The 20,079-nt window shown below is 38.6% G+C and overlaps 1 protein-coding gene across 1 annotated transcript in view; it reads right to left on the bottom strand.

Annotated features, from left to right (window-relative positions):
* Nucleotides 1-963: 963 nt before the first annotated feature.
* Nucleotides 964-20,079, bottom strand: part of ST6GALNAC3 (ST6 N-acetylgalactosaminide alpha-2,6-sialyltransferase 3) — a 227,148-nt gene continuing 208,032 nt past the window's right edge. Inside the window, exons 4-5 of the mRNA XM_075097885.1 lie at nt 10,265-10,372; nt 964-8,656 (exon numbers count right to left, since the gene is read on the bottom strand). Of these exons, the coding sequence (XP_074953986.1) occupies nt 8,470-8,656; nt 10,265-10,372 (295 nt within the window). The 3' untranslated portion in view covers nt 964-8,469. The remainder of the gene's footprint in view (nt 8,657-10,264; nt 10,373-20,079) is intronic.

Raw genomic sequence — 20,079 nt, 5'->3', positions numbered from 1 at the left:
TGGCATTTCTTCCCTTTATTTAGTTTTGGTCTTACCACAGAAATTAACTTTTTCCTTCCCCTCATTGCAGTGGCTGACAAAAGAGCCCAGTTTGTAAAGGAAACAAATTTCTGTGCCATGTGTACCTGAGTTCCAGAATCTGGTCCAAAATGAGACGGTAACTGTTGCTGCATTATATACACCAGTACTGACAAACACATCTGGAATCTCCAGTCCTTTCACAAACCCAGTCAGTCTCTATGTGTTTAATTTACCATGTAGAGACCAAGTTAAAATGTACACATTGAACCTGTTTCTTTTTAATCACGTTCTTAGCTGGGCAATAAAAAAGGAAAATCAGAGGCTAGTTAGAGGCTAGAGGAGTTCTAGTTCCTTTCCTCCCTTAGCTCCATTGCATGATGGAAGAGAAGTTATGTAGGTCCTCCTCATACTCTTGTCAGCATTGTAGCTGCAAGTAGGGGTTCGCACCTTTTCATGAGATGTGATCTCTCCCACAGCCGCTCAGTCTTACACAACTCTTTCAAGCATGTGCGGAATGTCCACTCCTAGGGGTTTTGATGACTTGACTTCTGAGTGCTCTGCTCTGAGAGAGTGCTTGAAGGACTTACCCTTTATGGATAGGATCCAATGTACCTTTCCTAACAATCCCCATTTCTGTGTGCACGTGTGCGCGCAACGTGTGTTTTAACACAAAGAAATAAACACGTGAGCTCTTGTAAGTGTAGGTTTTGTGGCTGAGTTTACCCGATATTACTGGATACATTTAGGATAGATACTTTAAAATGCCTCTAAAGTCAATTAAGAAATAATTTAGGCATAGTTTATGTTTGTGTGCGGCTGATTATAATACTTTCTAGAAGAGAGATCTTTGTTCTTCTGTGTTCAGTGAATTGTCAGGTATTATTATAGTGGCACATACGTAAACAAGAATAAAAGTGTTGAGGTATAAATCATGTTAGACAATTGGAAAATCATATACATTTATTAATATTTTAAAATAACCCAGGCACAATTTTGCAAGTACATAGAAGCACATTCTCCAAATGGGAGCAAAAACTAAGTAGCATATAGCAAGTAAACACATGGCAAAACATCTAAAATAAGTATAAATAGTATGAAAGTTTCCTAAGTCTACAGTGATATCTACTATGAATACACTTGTGAGCATTACAAAAAGGTAACCAAAGAATACATGTAATAAATAGCGTAACATGAACTTTCTAAATAAGTTTATGCTAGCAGCATATGGTAGCAACTCTCTGAGAATGGAATGCTTGTACACTGTATATACATGCACATATGCACACATATACAGATACAACTGGAAGGCCACAAGAACAGAAATACCCTGTGAAAATGATAAAGGGAATTTTTATGTGTGATGCAGTATATTAACCAATGCATGTGTTAGCAAGCATCCAGCGTGCTCATGATAAAATCACATCCACAACTGGAGTCACAGCTGACTCTTCATCAGACTAAGCACTTTCCGTGCTGTACCCATGCTGGATTACTCTGTCCTGTACCGCATTCCTGACTTACTGAGCACACTTGGATGCTAATCTTAGGAGGAGTTGGAAGCCCTTGATTCCCATGCTCTGACAGGAGGAATCAGATCTCAGCTATGAGAGAAAAATACCTATGGGGAAAAAAAAATACCCGTGCAAAGCCTGAGGGGGGAAAAACTCATTGAAGGACTCTATTTAGCCAAAAGATGGGCTAACAGGAGTTTTACTTTCCTGTGGGGCAGTCCAGCATAGAGGCCTCACTTAAAAAGCTTTAGTTTGCATGATGGAGTGGTCCTGAGGATGTGAACTAGATTACTTTTGGATGAAACTAAAAGATGTGCTGCAGTCACTAGTGGCATTCAGCCCGTGGGACCAAACTAGAGACTGCGCATGGCGTGGAGATCAGGTCCTTAGCACCAACAGTTTCAGGCTACAGATCTGATCCAGATGATCTAATTCCTCATTAATGTAGACATAAGCTTTGGAAATATACAGAATTAACATGAATCAACCAGTATTATAGCCCATATTTACCATGTAAGAGATTAGTCTTATTTGTCCTTATTTGCCACTGGAAAAAAAGACTTTCCCTATAGGCACTCTTTGTGACTGCAGCTGTGCATGCATGTGTCTGTGTATGAGGAGGGGACAGATGAACAGCCAAAAGAGCAGCAAGCACACAATTTTTTTTTTCTCCAGTCATCCTCAGAAATACTATTGTCAGCAGCAACAATACAAAAAAACTACAGGCATCTTAGCCAGTCTTCTACATGTGCAATTCCTGTTAAAAAGATACTCCCATAAATGTCAAAAATTTGTGATCGCTGCCCTGCCAACATCTTGACGCTCTCAGTCTCAATAAAGTAATTCTTGGTGTTACACTCAGGTATGAGATTTCCTTGTAATAGAACACAGAATCGTGACTGTGAGCACTAGAGTAAATTCACAAAAGCAAGTTTAACTATTTCTGATATTCCAGTGAAAAATGTCAAATTTAGTAAATATTTCCTGACTGGTTTCAGCAATTTATTTGCTGCCAGCTGCTAATGGCCCTTACAGAGCTCCAGCAAAGTGCACTGGGCAACGCAGGATATGAGAGACAGAAAAAGCACTACTTCCACTGCTTAAACTAAAGTTACACACAACTTACATTATTTATTATAGTGTGAGAATAAAATGTGTAACATGCTGTCATGCATAATACATGGTAAGAACATGCATTAGTTCAAGCTTACAGTCTCTTTATGGCCCGTAAATCAGAATGGCAGTGGCAGCTGCTGACAGCTGCATATCTTGAGGAATTCTCTGAAAGAGCAGCAAGCAATGCAAAAAAGACATGAAATCAGCTGTTTCAGACACCCATAAAATGGTGACTCTTTGTGAGTTAATCTTACAAACAGTAACAAAACCCAGTGATAACTTTCCCACCGCATTCAAAGAAGCCAAGTTCAGCACCTGAGGTGAGACTGTGCCCCAGGCGAGATCATGCTGCTGACTTGAGCGAGCATCCCTGCTCTGCCACCTGTCGTTCCTCACCCCCAAGTTAGCATCACCACTCCCCTGGCCCTACAGAAGGGGAGGATGGGGGACACTTATGAAGCTCACAGTCTGCATAAGTCAGCTGGAGAATGCACTTCATCTAGTGGGGCTGGAAAGGGCCCAAAGCTACGGCCGGGTGGGGAGCCTATGAAAGCTGCGGGAGCAGGCCCAGGGATGCCACGCAGATTATTACGGCATCTGCAGAAGCCCTGTCTTTTAATGGGGAGAGACCTTCTCTTTCTCCTTCAGCCCCTTCCTGGAGGGTTTGCCTAGGGAACTCCAACCCAGAACAGACACATGAGAGCTCTGTAGATAATGCAATACAAGGTTTTCAAAAAGCTTGCTTTTCTCTGTGTCATTAGCTAGTCATCATAGCGATAGCCAGAAAAATATATATGAATCTGGTTGTTGGCTGTTTACCATATCATTCTTTACTCCCCCATGATTAAGTCACATTCCTCTGCATCCTCTCAGGAAAGAGGGAACAGAATGAGACACATCTGCTGAAAATTAAACACTTTCTCCTCAAAAGAACTACGCCAAGTCAGGAAAACCAGGCCTTTTTTAGTAAAGACATGAGGCTGTTGTACGCAGTACATCACAATGCCCACAGACAGCTCTGGTGTCACCCTTTGGCACTAACACAGAGTTTCGCTCTTGCAGGAACCCTAAGGTTCATCATAAACAAACTTTACTGAAGCACAACTAAAGACATATGCTATTTCTGAGATACATGCAGAAAAAAAAGTCAGCAAGATATAGTCATCAGTATGTAAAGTGCTTCTGATTTTCTACTTGACTAAGGGCACAATCCAGTTATAATTCATGAGTGATTACTTATTTAATTCTTACTTACCTGGGACATATGGTCTGGTTGAGCACCTGTGCTCTGTTGCCAGCAATTTTTGTGTGGGGTCTTACTTTCGTCCAGCCCACGAGCAGGTGAATAAAGACCGTCTGCATCAGCCCTCCACTTGTTGGATGGGCTCCCCTTTACTAGCTGAGCACTGCATTACATGCACACGGCACTTCTCAGACAAAACACTGCTTACCTTAGTGCCTGGGAGTGCAAAATTTTACTGGGCTGGGTGCTCTGCTCATGAACTTGCCAAAGGGATTTCCATTAGTTTTGAATTAAGGCCTCAGAGATTCCTAAATCAGTGAGTCTTCAGATAATTTAAGTTGTGTCAGGCTGGCTTCTTCATCCCTGGTGGTGTTTATATAGAAATCTTTAACAGCACAGAATTTGCTTCTACTTTTTCCTCTAAAGGGCATGTTTTCCCATTGCTGGTGATTCCTACTGGAGAGAGTAGGACAATAGCTCTACATAGGAGTTAAAGGCATTTGAAGAAACAGAATACTTTGGAAAAGTATTTCCAGGAGAGATCAATGGGTACTCCTCTCCTAAAGCACTTTAGGGGCATTTTTTAGAAGTTGGAACACCATCTGCTCCTAAGTAGAGCTCTTCCTCAGTCCTTCCCACTTACTGATGTAACTGATACGAGCAGTCTGCAGATGGAGCCTCCCAGCCCAGATGGAAAGGGAATTTGGCTGGATACATAGGCTACTTTTTTCCTTCATGAAGAGGCCTTGGTATAAACAGAGGGATGTGATCTGGACACCTAGATGACGTTGGGAACATGTCTGCTGTGTCTGTTTGGAAAAACAAAACCGAGTTTTTTACATTATTCAGTTAAGTAGCTGTGAATTAGTAAACAGCCAGTCAAAAATAATTTTTTCTTAGGAAAATTTCTGCTCCTATTTAAAACTTTTTTTCCCCTTGAAAAAAAATTATATCAGATGGTAATGTAACATAAAACATAAAGTGTATTAAAATTTAAACATTTATTAAAACCAAGCCTACAGCACAGCAAGCCAAACAATGAACACCTTTGGTTTTCCTTCAAAAAGTATAGTTTAAAAAACTAAGAAAACATAAGAAAGAAAACGTTTGGTGACTACATAGCTGACTGATGGCAAAAAAAGAAGCCAAATTATTTGTGAGTATTCCTCTATTAGCAACAATGCGAAGATCTATTTTGAAAACCACAGGTAAACTCCCTGCTTGTTTTATACACATGAGTCGTTGATTAAAATAGGACTGCTTGAATGAATAAGCAATTAGGATCTGATTACATTCAGGTAAACTGTAGTTTATTCTTTATTTTAAAGGATTAATAAATGATTCTCAACTGATGTCTTAACTGCTCTCAGAAGGTGAATCACCAAGGCCTTTTACTACACAGCCAAGCACTGATATTCTTTTTTCAGTACCGCAATGCTGATTTTCAACAGATTTCTACAAAGTCATTTCTTTGTAGAATCATCTTTAACACAGCGGTCACAGTTCCTTACTCATATAATAAAAATCATGCAAATATGTGTTTAGTTTATGCTGAAGACAGGCTCATTTAAATATGGGAACTGATGTTCATTTACTCTAGTGTGAATGAAGCCTGCTGCAATGTTTCTAAAAGTGGATCTGCTCTTACTGCAAATCCAAGTAGAGAGCAACACTTTTACTTTGCTCTGTGACAACTGCACTCTAATGATGTTCTCAATTTTGCTGTACATTTAGCTGTTCTTAGAGATGTATTTTTTCTTAGCTAGCCTTTGCATGAGATATTGTTTCATACAGCATGCAAACACTCTACAAGAAGCTTCCGTAGGAAGCTCATATTTTGCAAAAGGTCTATGGTGATTTGCCAAGTCTTAATTATCTTAAAATTTTTCTCAGGCTTAAAAACAGTCTTGTATGTGAACACAACTCAGGCAGAATCCTTATTCTGTGCTTCTTGGGGAGAAAGACTGTGCTTCACGAGGACACTTCTCAGGTAAGTCTGTCCAGCCCAACTGCAATTCCATGTGCAGCACTTTCATAGTAACTCTCTATTAACCCAAAGACCTTCTAAATACAAGTTCAATTTGACTGATGTGCTTCTTTCCAGCTCCTCTTCCCACAAGGGAGCTATAGGTTTTCCCAGGCTGCCCTTTACAATATGTGTAGAACATTCTCCCTAGTTCTGTGTGTCCTGCATTTTTCAAATCCTGCATTACATTTTTTTATTAGCTTTCCATCTATCTAGCCATCCATCTGAACTGAGAAGATGCGTATGCATGTGGCGATAAATCTAGCTTACTGTATTTTGCTACTACAACTCTTCATCCATCCACGACCCTTCCCCTCTTGATTTCACCCCATGCTATATTAGCCTACAATTGGTTTTAAACTCCAGGGACGAGAAGCAGCCACTTTAATTTATCTGTATATTACAGCATTGCCTGTAGCCTTCAGACACTTTGGGCACCTCTTCCACAAGGCATTGTACAAATACATTGCAAATGAGAATATCCATCTGAAGAGCTTATAAGAAAGTCAGTCAAGACAAGGAGTAGGAAAATATTATTGTTCTCCATTTCCAAACAGGAAGGCAAGACATCAAGTCACACAGGAAGTCTGGGACAGAGCCTGTATTTGAATATAGATGTTTATCCAAGATCCTAAGCATGGCCCCAGCCTTTGTCTGACAACGAGCATGAACACTTACAGCACTAAAGTAAGCAGTGAAAGCTGAGCTATACTAAAAATAAAATCAGGAAGCTGCATTTACAGTAGAAAATAAAAGAGGCAAGAAGGGTGATACCCAGGCATCACCTACCAACAGGAACAAGAAACTAATGATGATGAGGAGGAACACTGGTGAAGAGATTTCCTCCACAACCTAAGAGTTGCAGCTGCTGCTGAGAGAATATATATGAAATCAACATATAAAATATAGATTTATATATACAAATATACAATAGGAAATAGTCAGTATACAAATACTTACATGTAAAAATAGCTTTTTACTTTCCCCTTTTCATGATTTACAAAAGCATACAAAGTTTCCTGTTGGTTAATGTTTAAGTAGTGTGAGTAAAACCTGTGTGTCATGTTCCACATGTAATTCTTTCAAGTGTTCACAGTATTGGCTATTACAGTGTTGAATCTGACGTTCCAGATGTTAAAATATTTGTAGGACACATTCTAAAATTAAAGCATTAATTTAAATACAGTTTAAATAAAACTCACTTGTGTAGTTGAATTATGGTCATATTACAGATGATCTGCTGCAGTTGAAAACTTTCCATGAGAGTAAGCTTGGAAATATATATTTCAACTAGAGATGAGTATATTTTAAAATTCTTGAACTGCCTCTTGATGTGCAGATAATACTGTGAGGTGGTGAGTTCTTTCAACTCCATCCGAAACCATGCAAGCTGAGAGAACTCAGTATTCCAAATTATCTTCTGCAGGAAGCAGATGAGCCAAACAATTCACCATCAGATCCATCCATACTGTCACTTCAGATACGGGGCAGACAAGAATAAATGACAGGTACCATTGTTTTTGTGTTAAGAATAAACGCTTTGTAACATTATTCATCAGGAAGGTGCTTTATGGACCTAAATTAATCCTCACAACTCCCTTGTGAATTAGATAGAGAGAAACTAGAGATTTAAAATAAATTACGATGGCTGCATGGGAAAGATTGTCAAAATACTGGTATTTGGATGTCGGAGCAACTCAAAGGCACAACTGGGGTAAATGGAGATGTTCATGAGACAACTTCATGTTAACCATCTTGGGTACTGAAAGCACGCTTGGTACAACAGCCGAAGGTTCAGCATGGGCCGCAAAATATAGTCTTTGCTAAGTGCCAAGCTGCTGGAGCTAAACTGTGGGACAACAGCCTCAAAAAGGACAAAACACATCATCCAAGATGGTGCAGCCTGACCAGGGTGGAAGGCAGCTGCATTTCAGAAGTTATGAACTAATCAGGAGCATTGAGTAAATAATATTTTCTCATGTGAGAGTTGTGTACGGTTCAAGAACCATATTTAGCTCATCTCTAATTTTACGATATATGCAAGTGCTCACATATCCATGTATTCAGGTGTTTTTAAAAATTTACTCACTCATAGACCTTAGAGGTCTCTATTTTTCCTCATATTTCTTTTGCGGAAAATTTTTACTAATGCCACAGATGGAACTAGTGCTGTAGTACTGCACATCAGTTGCAAATACTAATTTTAATTAACTAAGGTGATGGACAAGTTTTAAAGGACCACCATGTTCTCTGTGTACACCTGTATATACAGGAAATCTCATCTGTCTTTAACTGCTACTGCCTTGAAGTAAAATCCAGTTAAAGTATAAAGTGCATTGTGTGGAGTAAAACCCTAAGAAATAACAAACAATGTGTCTGCCTTCCACAGATTGATTAATTTTGCTTAACAGCTGAACCATCACCCTCTTTGTCTTCTAGTTTTTAGTTTAGTGTTACCTAGGCTGAGAAAGGCCAGCCATATGCAAGCAAAATTATTGTAAACTGAGACATTTTTGTAATATGCTGTTAAGGGAGAGTTAAGAAAACCAGTATCAAGACACTGTCCAGTTGGGGTGCGTAAATGTTATTGTGTGCTTCTTGGCCCATTTAGCAAATACTTTCTTTTCTGTGATAAACCTATGGCCTCCGTATGGAGCGTTTTCATGCAGAAAGTATTCTTCACACTCATCTCTTCCTGGCTCATAATAGTGGTAGGGAACTTTACGAAAGCCTTCTGACCTAGGGAGAAAAAAGATACACTTAAGAATTATTTCCAAGAAAAACATTAATCTATACTGAGCCTGAATTCCCTGAAATCCTTTCCATCTGTCAGCACCTGAGATCCTTTGCTAAATTGAGTAAGGGTTTTCATTACAGCATGATTTGTATGAATTTTCCAATAGAAAATGAAGCTATGTGTCTCTCAAAATATACTGATCTTCAACTTCTTCAACTTCAGTAAGAAATTGATGGGCTGGCTCTCATGGGTACTGCACATTTTGTGTAACCTGGGAGAACTCAGTCCATACGGCTCCATCTCTAAGCAAGTCTTCTCATTGGATAGTCCCAACTCTTGAAACTGGTTCTTGAACTGGCCGAATAAGGCAGTTATAAGAATAATATATGTTGTAAATAGGTAATGCAGTCAGAATTGCAGCTTTGAGAAAACCCATCCTTCTCTGCTGCCAATAGACTGAAGTGCTATCATACTGTTTACTGGTTTCACTTCAGGGCTATGTAGTGCCAGCTTGGCTGAACTGTGTGAGGACAACTTTAGTCCTGTCACCCCTCAACTCAGGGCACCTACTGTGTTTTCATAAACAAAGAACAACATATGTTCATTCCATCTGGATGACTCACTCAATCAGAGAGATCTGCAAGTTCTAAAAAGTCAACCTCTAATGTTAAGGCACCCTAATTAAACAGCTGTGACTCAAATTCCCCCTTTTTTTTCATAGGGTCTGCCAGGAATGTGTCCCACTCTGGAGTAACACAGAATGCAGAGTGAGAGTCTGCACAAAGACTTTACTCTAGGAGCTGGGGACCCAGTGGACTGGTTACATGCAAGACTTGAACCAGCCTAGGTACAGAAGAACAGATTTATACTAGTATCATACATTGTTTATGGTATTTCCTAATTTTCTGAATGAGAAATAGTTTCATTTTATATTTTGCTACCATATACTGTAGATTAAAGCATTTAACTTGGACCTTAAAAAAACTGCATTTAGAGTTATACTTCTGACAACAGGATTACTTCATTGTCACTGTAAGGTCACTAACAGTAGTTGTTTGGAATTTATGTCAGTTTACTGTGATAAAGCTCGCAGGACTTGTTTTATTATCTAATTAGAAACCCCCTACTACTCAAAACAAGCCATATATAACCTAGAAAGTTCAAGCAGGTTGCTCAATGGTGTTGAAATGTAATTTCAGGTAACTATCCTGGGCTAATCAGCTTCTTTCACTTCCAGGTGCATTTGGTATTCAGAGAACTAATATATTAGTATTTTCTCTATAGATTTGTTTTAGCCGTAGAAGTAAGTACATATTGTCAGAAGACTATGAATATACTTTGTTTCCAGCTAATTCAGAAACTGCAAAAGATCTTTGATTAGAAATAGTTCCTTATGGCATCTGATGTTAGATTTTGTAAATGTTTTGATTTTGTCAACAGCAAATGCTGTATCAGGACTACAGATGCTGACAGTAGTGTCACACCAATGCAAAACACTGGGAAATGACGGCCTGATCCATTCTTTGGATTTATGATATTAAAATCAATTGTGAAATTTTGACAAGACATCAGAATTGCAGATGCATGAAAATAATTTCCTGTGATCTTACTTGCAGTAGGTGTCATTTATCATCCCATAGACGTGAATTCCATAGCAGGCATCCATAGCCAAAATTAAGGTAAACCAACCCGTACTGAGATATGAACCTGACTGGACTCTGTAAAAATACAACATACACAAAACAAATTGCAATGAGAAATTATCAACATTTTATCAAAGACATATCATCTATTACCTGGGACAAAAGGCATTAAACAACTTGACAATCTGTCAAAACCATACAATTATTTTGAATTATTTATAGGTATGCTCTCGTTCTTGCCAGCTTGGGGCCTCAAGCTATTGTCCACAGAAAAAATACCGTGTTGAATATCCGAAGTCAAACAATTCATCTCCCATAAGGCAGAAAAGAATTTATTTTTACATCCGAAAGATAGCAATTAGCAGAGTGTGGAAAACGAGATAAAGCTCACCAAAAAGCAAACTACTGGTAGAGTTTGTGCTGTGTGCTTGTGAGTATGCACCTTCCTCTCCCACAGCAAAATCTTATTCTGCAGTGGGCTATCCTCAGCTTGGAAATTCACATAGTAATGAAAGTTTTAAGGACATTGTTGTAGAAAACCACCTAACACAAGGCTTTGAAAAACAAATTTCTGTGCACATCCCTTTACGAAAGTTTGTGTTATCATTCTTTAAGGTAATGTAGCAGAGAGAAAAATACAAGAGGACAGTGCCCAGATTGATAACCTTTGCTGAGTTAACTAGTTGCATTAAATCAGTCCAAAAGTATTACCTGCATGAGTGAGAACAAATGACATGGGTAAGGATTTGATTCACACATTGGTTATGTGAGCAAATGTATGCATTGTTAATTGCAGACCAGATACTGTTCACTCTACTCAGACAAGCATTACCAATGGGGGACTGGGAGTCAACAGAGCTACCCATATAACTTGGGCAAGTGAGACTTACTGCTTTAAAATCTCACAAATAATAAGAACACACTTAACCCTCACTGCTCACAGCCTGGTCAAGTCCAGCCTTGTGCATGTATTGCTTTCAGTTTGACTGAAATCAATGAAAATAATTACCTTAAAATTACAAGTAATATGTCAAATTTCCAAAGAAAAATATCACAAAAGTCATAAAACCATCTTAATAGAGCCTCAGCTTTGGCTCAGTTTGAGAGACTTGGGTGTGAGTGAGAGGAGGGGATAATTTAGCTTTATGCCACATCTTTTAGCTCTTAGCTTTTGGGTACAGCAGGGAGCAGTCTGTTCTCCGTCATTACTTAAAGTAGCCTAAGGTTTGCACACAATTAAGTTTTGCTGCAAAAGAACTCCCAAGTAGGCCTATGTGCGAATCGGTTATCCCCATCAACAAAATCTTCTGAAAACATTTTCGTCCTGGGGTAGAAATAAAGCTCCCAGCTGGAAGAAAAAATATCATATAGCAACATACCCAGCCTATAAAACCCAACTTTCCTGTGAGACAGAAGAACCAACCTCAGGTGTTTCCTCATGGTTCAATGCAAGAACGTACTACAGTCTCTTTCCTCCCAGGTAAATCTGCCCATCAGTGGCTTTTGGTTCACATTCTGTGTTACTTCCTTGCTCTTTCTTGTTGAAGTTTGACTAAATACTAATTAAGATGATGGGTGAAAAAGTAATTGTACAACCTTTATAATGACATTTACCTGACACATGCAGGACTTAGATTCAAATTCCTTCTGTGGTGAATACCTTTTATTATGGAGAACAGAAAAGGTCCAAGAGATTACATTCCTAAAGAAACTTCAGTACCTCAACTCTCCGAGAGTGTTATTGTACTTGAGAACACCCAAAATAATTTGGGCTTCACCTTGTCTTCCTTGTCCTTCATCATTTTTCTATCCCTAGCTTTCCTGAAGCATCCTTTTCCTTGGGGAAACTCCTAAGTGTCTGTTTAGCTGCTTTTGTAAAGGCTCATTCTGGAAACAATAAATAAAGGGTTAACTTAGTGCTGAAGAGTGACAAGCGGGAACAAAAGGCAGGGTGTCAAATACCCATGTTTCATTAGGTGAACAACAATTATAATTGTGCTTCTTTCCTTGACACCTTTATAGCCATGGAGCTGTACATCTGTTTATCTGCCCCGGTAGGATCTCCATTTCTTCAAATGGAATGTTCTGCTACTGTCTAGCAAAGAGAATTCCCAATCCGATTCATGTTCTTTCAGAGTACATTCTGCCATTATGAAAAGCTGCATTGCTTCTAACTTTCTTTCTGCTCTTACACCAGAACACCAGCCTTGAGCTTTTAAAGTCATTTAGAATCATAATAACCATTTATAAGAACACTATGAAGATCAGGACCCTTCCGATAATGGAGGTTTATCACAGAGTACTATATTGACAGTAGCATCTGAAATTTGCTATACTCAGGAGGAAAAAGGAATTTTAAAAAAGAATTAATCAATATTTCATGTCTTGTTTTAACACCATTGGACCTTAGTCCTCTCATCTATATACTACACTGGCAGGATAAATAAAAACAGCAGAGTGAGTTCCCAGGTACCTTCCTTGGGAGATGAAGTACATGACAGAATACAGATTATATACTTTAAAACAAAGCACTTACATTCCTCCCATTTTTTGCTCTGAAGATACATAGGGATATAAGGGAATATACTTAAGTGGTGGGGATTCTGGATGATTTGGTAACACCTTAGAATTCAATCTGATACCGTAAACACACTTTCAACATTCTAATGAAAGCAATATTAGAAATGTGAAAACAATTTTAGCTGTCCCTAAAATGTCATAAATCTCCGAATGCCTTTTAAAATATCATCCCATAAAACTGTAGTGCAAAGCAATGTCTCAGCCCTTGCTATTATGTTAACACGGTGCACTCAATTTCTTTCTCTACAGGAGAGTTTTACATGTTTTTTTGCCAGGGCTTTTTGAGACTCATTAGAAAGAGTTCCTCTTGTTACTGTAATTGCATACGAATGTCAAATTTTACACGCTGAAAATAAAAGAATCCTCTGTTTATGTGTAGCATAAGGCTATGTTACTGCACAAATCTGAGGGAAGGAGGACATTAATCCCAAAATAGGGAAAACAGGAGTGTGTTAAATATCATCTGTAGAACTACCATAGGCAAATCTATCGTGATATATGTGTGTGCAGCAAATCCAGAATTATTCCCTATGGCTCACAGTGACTTTTTTTTATACTCTGAAATTAATGGGGCACCAGATCTAGGCAGGAAATTGTCTCAACAGCTCAGGAGAAAATAATGCACTATTTTTCAAAAAAAGCATTTTAACAGAAGATGGTTTTGCTTTCAAGACATGATTTACAGCTGGATGCAGCAATAAAAAGGCAATGCTCACAAAAAGTTACTTTGTCTGTTTATCTTGAAAATGAAAGCTGGTTTTGCATACTTCTTACATTATTAGGATTCTTAAAGAAATGTTAGTTATTGGGATGTAATTCATTCTGCTAAATACCATCCAGCATTGCAGAAAAGTACAAAGGCATATGCTTAACATTAAACACACGGAAAGACCAATGGAATCAACTTAATTAAGATGCTTGAAACAAAGTATATGCTTGCCTATCTTGCTCTTAGTGAAGGTTTAAGAGCTTAAAATGTCATTATTTCATCTCACAATATAAAAATAAGCTCCAAGATTAATAGTTATTTGCACATTTCAAGCCTCAAAACACAGAATTTGCGTTTTTAGTAACACTTTCCATAAACTTCAGTAGAAAGAACTGACTATAGTTATTCACAACACCTTAAAAAGGAGACTCACCTTCTTTTAGAACGTGACATTTTAGAAGAAAATGGTAAAAAAAACATGTTTAGGAATGTTAGAATGTGTAATGTGAATTGCTAGAATTGTAATGAGTGATACATAAAGGTTTAATGAAAAATTAATTTAAAATAAAAGCAATTAGATAGGGTTCTTTAGCTTTAGCTTTCCAATGGTCTACAAAAAACATAAGAAATTGATATAAAGATGGAATAGAGAATGCGCCATAAAAGCGTTGGTGAGTGAAATTAATCTTCTTTGACATTTATAACCATGCTTTGATGTAGGCTAAATGAAGGAAAAACTAGTTCCTTCTTTCATCAGGGGAAAATGGAGGGACACCAAATGTTTCCTTAATGATCAGAGGCAGGTGAGTTCAAATTGGGCAGAAGTTTTGTTGGCACTTGAGTTCTGATTTTACCATGGAGTTCCAGGAAGTTCTTTTCTTTGTTCAATTGTTCCAGGATTTTTTATGTGCACAATCAATTCTAGCTCTATGGTTCAATGGACTGCCATTTCCAGCAGGGACTTCAGTGGTAAAACAAAAAGAATGAAAAAAAACAGGGAAAAAAAGGTTTCTTAAGGTGGAGATGATCCGTAGACAACCAATTTCAAGTCAATCTGATTGCAGAAAAGAATTTAGGAGGCTATTTTTTAATTCTTTACTGGGAGAAATTAGAGAGCGCAGAAGGTCAATTAAGAATGTTAATTAAGATGAGAAACGAAGAAGTTTAGGACTTCAAGAAGCTATTAAGTAACAGGGAATGTGCCAAAAGCATTAACTAGACACTTTTCCTTTTTTGCTTCATTTCAAAATATTGCAGTAAAATAAAATTCAACAATGACAGATTGATATGACAAGATTCTCCAGGCCAATTAATTGATTAAAAAAATTATCTTTTCATAAAGGCTGTTTACAGACTCTAATCCTCAGATGACCCTCCTACCAAACTACTGAATCTACCGCAGCTTTATTTGCAGCAGCTCATCAGGCCCCTTGATTAATAAATAAGTATAAATAAGGGTATTGGTCTAAACAAACTGAAAGACCTGTAACCCACAGAGTGGACGTCCTTCCAGCACACTAAAAGATTTGTAAAAGTGATTCAAAATAAATAGAAATATTTTCAAAAACTGTGCCAAGTTTAGCTTAGTCTGTGTTCAGGTAGACATGTCTCTGGTACTTCTTTGCATCCACAGTGCATTGAGATGCCAGTAATCTTCTGGGAGGGGGTTAGTATGCTCTGATTTTGCCTGGCACTCTACCACTTGCCATGTCAGCCTCGTCTGTGACTAACCCTCGAGAATGGGGATAGAAGGGACATGGTCCCTCTGCACTCCCTCGTTAAAGACAACCAGCTCTTTTTCTCCTTGGGTTACTGAAAGTTTAGGCATTGATGAATAACAGCATGTTTCCTTACAAGTGAAAATATGGAAAATTTATCTACCACCACAAACTGGTCATCTGTTACTTAACTCTATGCTAACCAAATTAATGCTACCATTGTACTTATGTTGGCTGAGATTTCTCCTTTATTTTTCTGGGGAAGCATCTCTGAATATAGCTGCTGAACAACTCTTCTTTGCCAAATTAAACGCCCACATTCCTCAAGTCACAGGTTTGGTCTATGCCTTCCTCTTCATATAAAAAGCAGACTCGTAAATGACAGATTAGAATGAGCTCAAAGAAAAATGCCCCCACCTCTGAGAGAAAGACAAGGCTCATTTTCCTAGCACCTCTCCTTTGAGGAGCACATATACTTCTCATGCCAGAAAGCTGTCTTCTTGAGAGGAAAAGGAAGTACATTTGGTGCAGGAGAAGGGCAAGACTCTAAATGCTGAAGTGTGTAAGCACTAGCCCAGATTTAGTTCTGTTTTCTGTAAGGTTCAGTGCTTCATTCCTAATAATTTCATTATATACTTTCTGCAGAAAAAAAATAGCACAAGAGCAGTGAAGGCGCAAGCACAGAGAATTGATTTCACATGGTAAAAATGGTTGCTATTTCTGCATTATAAAGATACCTGTTAGGCAGTTGTTTATCATAATTATTCATTCTTTTGTATGAGTGCGTGTGCACACGTGTGCTTGGTTTGCATTCCATAATGATGCAGGACCTCTAATAATAAACTCTCAAGCCCCTCTAGCAGTGAGCAGACTGTCTCACACATTCAAAAGCCCACGCGGTGCTTCAGGTCATCCTGAGAAGTGAAACGTTTATATATGGACAGATGTTTTATTATCCATCATGTATGGTTTTATGCAAAGCTTAAACAAGTGGAATGCATTATGAACAGCACAGACCACATTCCAGATTCAGACAGTGGCTGTGCCCAGCAAGATGTACCTGGGAATGGGGAGGTGAAGCACTCCCGCCAGCCCAAACTCTTGGTAGATCATCCTTGCTGTGGATCTTGAAAATAAACTGCAGTCAGGTGGCACACTGTCCAGTTAATCTCCAGAAATATAGGTTTTCTATCTGTATTAATACTGCACCAATGGAACAGAGGACAAGAGCCAATTTCAGTTGAATTTGCTACCAACCTACAGTAAAAGCTACGCCTAGGTCACAAACTAGCCCATGAGAATCTCCCCTCACAATCTGATTTAAAGAGAGATGTAACAATTAATAAACCTTATGTCAAAATACCCTTGAAAAAAGGGCAGGAAGGACACTTCTGAATGATCACAAAAGGGAACAGAGAAATGATATCTGTATTTTACTGCATCTAATTGAAAAAAACAAAAAACAACCAAAAACAAAACCCAAAAAATGCCAAACAATTATTTGACATACTACTTACAATTTTTGGCAAGACGGGAAAAACAATATTAGAAATAAGGAAGAATCTCTAACTGCAATTACTGAAATCCATGTGGCATCTGCTTGGGTATGTAATTTATGCATATAGTTCCAATCTTTGTGTTGCATACATATTTTTTTATTTCTTTCCTCTCTTTCTCTGCTCTATGCAATATACTCATGGAAACCTGAAACAAAGCGGGGTGGGCACGGGGAAAGTAGCTTAAAGAAATTCACTTCTGCTGCCCCACTTCTGTAGTTTCCTTATTTCTGATTCCTTGACCTGACTTTGATGCATCTCAGCTCGGTTGTGAACTCAGGCAACACGAAAAGGAAGTTATTTCATCCAGGCAGGGAGGGCTCCTTCATATGACTGTGCTGCTGAGCTCAGAGAAGAAAAAGAGAATTCCTGTTTATTGAGAGTAATCATAGAGGTCCAGCTTGCTGCAAAGCACACAGAAAAGAAGCAAGACTAAAGAATTATAATTAGAACCCCAGCCTTCCAGCCAGTTTGTGTATATATATGTATTATTTTGATGTGATTCTCATGCAGGAAAACCTGTGCTAATCTTTCCAAGTTGAATGGCATCCCCCATAGAGAACAAGAGTTGCTAGATAAATTTCTTACAGCTGTGGGGCTTCTGTAGCTTGCACTGACTCTTCAGATACAAATTGTCCTCTTGGTGCAAACCGTTTATAGAAGAGTAAATCCGAATCCCAGACTTTTTTGTTCCCCACTCTCTTCTCTAATCCTCCTGTTTCCAGAAATACATATTCTCTTGATTTCTCTTGAATCAAGAATTCTTTTTATCCCTTTCTTAAGTACAAGCTCTGGGCTGAGGCACAGCCCATGCTATTGCATGTGCTCAAGTTATTAGTAAAAGAAGCCTTTTGTAAGTGCCCTGGTTGCGGTTGCCACCTGGGATCTGAAGTCAAGCAGTTTATGCATGATTACCAATACCCTTGACCCACTGGAGGTGTATTGTGCAGAAAGAGAAGTGTATGGCTCCACACATCTCCATTTACACTTGGATTTCATTGATGAGCAAATGGATGTTTGAATCAAAAGAGGATCCACAGAAGTGTGGACCATTACAACCATGCACTTATGTTTGGAATTAAGGAAAACTAAATTCACATAAGCAGATTTTAGGGCTAAGCTGCTGGCATCTTTACACAGCCATTTTTCTCTTCAAAAATCACCTGAGTAAAATTCACTCCCCCCCTTAGAGAGACGGAGCTTATCAGGAAATGCAACTCCTCTGGTCTGTGCCAGCACTGTGCTTCCTCCACAGTACAATTACTTATGCTCGCAGCGATTGAAGCAAATGGGAGGTAATGCCAAATCTGCTTTCCCTGGACAGTACTCAAGCCTGCAAGTTAGTTGTGGCACCATGGTGTACTCCCATACCACCCCACTGTTCTCCACTTTCAAATGGCCCATGCTAGGCCAAAGACTTACTGCAGCCCCTGATGGCTGTGACAAAGGGAGCGACAGCTGAAACCTTGACACAGGTTTCACGATTTGTGCCACAGGCCTCTGTAGGGCAGCTTTATGTGCTCTTCTCTTCATCAGTAGCTGCATCCAGTTTTCTGAGTGCTGGCTCAACGTTTTCCCACAGCATGAAAGGGTGTAGAGAAGGATTTAGATTTTCATCCTTTGTAACCAAAAATAAATCAAAACTCAAAAGTGTGCCAAGTGGAAGAAAAAAGGACAACAGTGACTTTTTCCTGCATCTACATTTAAATCAATACTTGCTGTCTTGGGTCTGCACATTTTTCTCCAGGGAGGATGTAAACTAAACAGAGCTGCAGTTAATCCAGGATCCCTGAAGAGAACTAATTAAGCAGGCTTTCCCACCCCTTTCTTTTGGTATTAAAGGGCACTTCCTACTTCTAGCTGCATATTTTAGTGAAAACTATTGTAGTTGAATACAGAAGAAATTTCTTGATTAGCTCTTACCTTGTCAAGACAAGATACTGATGGGAGTTCATCTAACCTTGGCTGAAAGCAGCTTAAATTTTTCATACAAACATTTTCTATTAGGCTTTTTTTTAATGTTTAAAGCAAAAAATATGAGACAACTTTCTAAAGGTGCACATTGTGTGAAGTTGGGATGTGAACAGAGGCTTTTAAAAAGGTATTTTGTTCTACAGCTATGGTGAAAATGAAAGAGCAGCTAGCATGAGACTGTACCCTAACTCTGTTCATTTGAGTGGGGAGAACACTGGACCAGTTGCTCAGCTGATAGAAACCACACTGATGTACATCAGCTGATATCCTTTTACATATTCGACAATCTGCAGTCATTGTGTTAGTTCAGTCATTGCCTCTTTAATGTTAACATGGAAGGGAAGGCAGTGTTACATTTTTCTCCCTTCATTTCACATTTTTCTGACGACTTTGCCTTTCACCAGGATGGAAGCTCATCCAGAAAAAAAGCATATGGAACGCCAGACATATTATTAAAGGGAAGTTTCATTTCTGAAAGGAAAATATTCACTGAAAAAAGAGAAGTCAAACCCACAGATAAAGCCTTCATCAGTGCAGATCCCTCTATCAACCACTTGTCTCTCCCCAGCTGTGGTATTCATAAGAATGTTTCCAGGTATTCTAAAATTAATTCCTAATTTTTGCTAAATTAGTCGCTGATTATTTACATTACAGTAGCATGGCGAATTCTCACTCTGCAAGGCACTACACACCCAGTATATTGTGAGCATATGACAGTCCTTGACCCAAAGAGTTCAACTGTCAAATAATCAAGAGAAACAGATTCTTTAGAGAACATACATATCCTTACCCCTAGTTCTCACAGGGAACAGATGCATACTGAGACTTCCTCCCTTACATTTAAGGCGTGTATATAAGTAGTAATTTAACATGCATGTGAAAGTCTCTCAGCCAAGTATAGCAGGTAGAATGGAATAAAATAAATGCAAGACCTTCTACTACTGTTCCATAGAAACTTCCTAGAATAGTACATTGTGTTAGAAAGACACATTCTCTGAGATTGAATCCAGAGCCACAGTGCTCTTCACTACACTGCCTATTTGCACAAACCAAAAGTTCATTTTAGATTATGGAACATCAATATTTTTAGCAAAAATGAAATCTTAAATCCAGACAAATTATTCTGATGTGGAAAAAAGGAGGTAAAAATAGAACTTGCGTGGGTCTGAATTTTAATTCAAATGCAAGAGGCCATAATGTAACCCATCAGTCAAGCTTTGAAGATGAACTGCTAATTAACACAGA

This window comes from Phalacrocorax aristotelis, chromosome 6 (genome assembly GCF_949628215.1).
Source record: "Phalacrocorax aristotelis chromosome 6, bGulAri2.1, whole genome shotgun sequence".
Classification (NCBI taxonomy): domain Eukaryota; kingdom Metazoa; phylum Chordata; class Aves; order Suliformes; family Phalacrocoracidae; genus Phalacrocorax; species Phalacrocorax aristotelis.
Note: the sequence above shows the minus strand (reverse complement) of the source record. Positions and strands in the feature narration are given on the sequence as shown.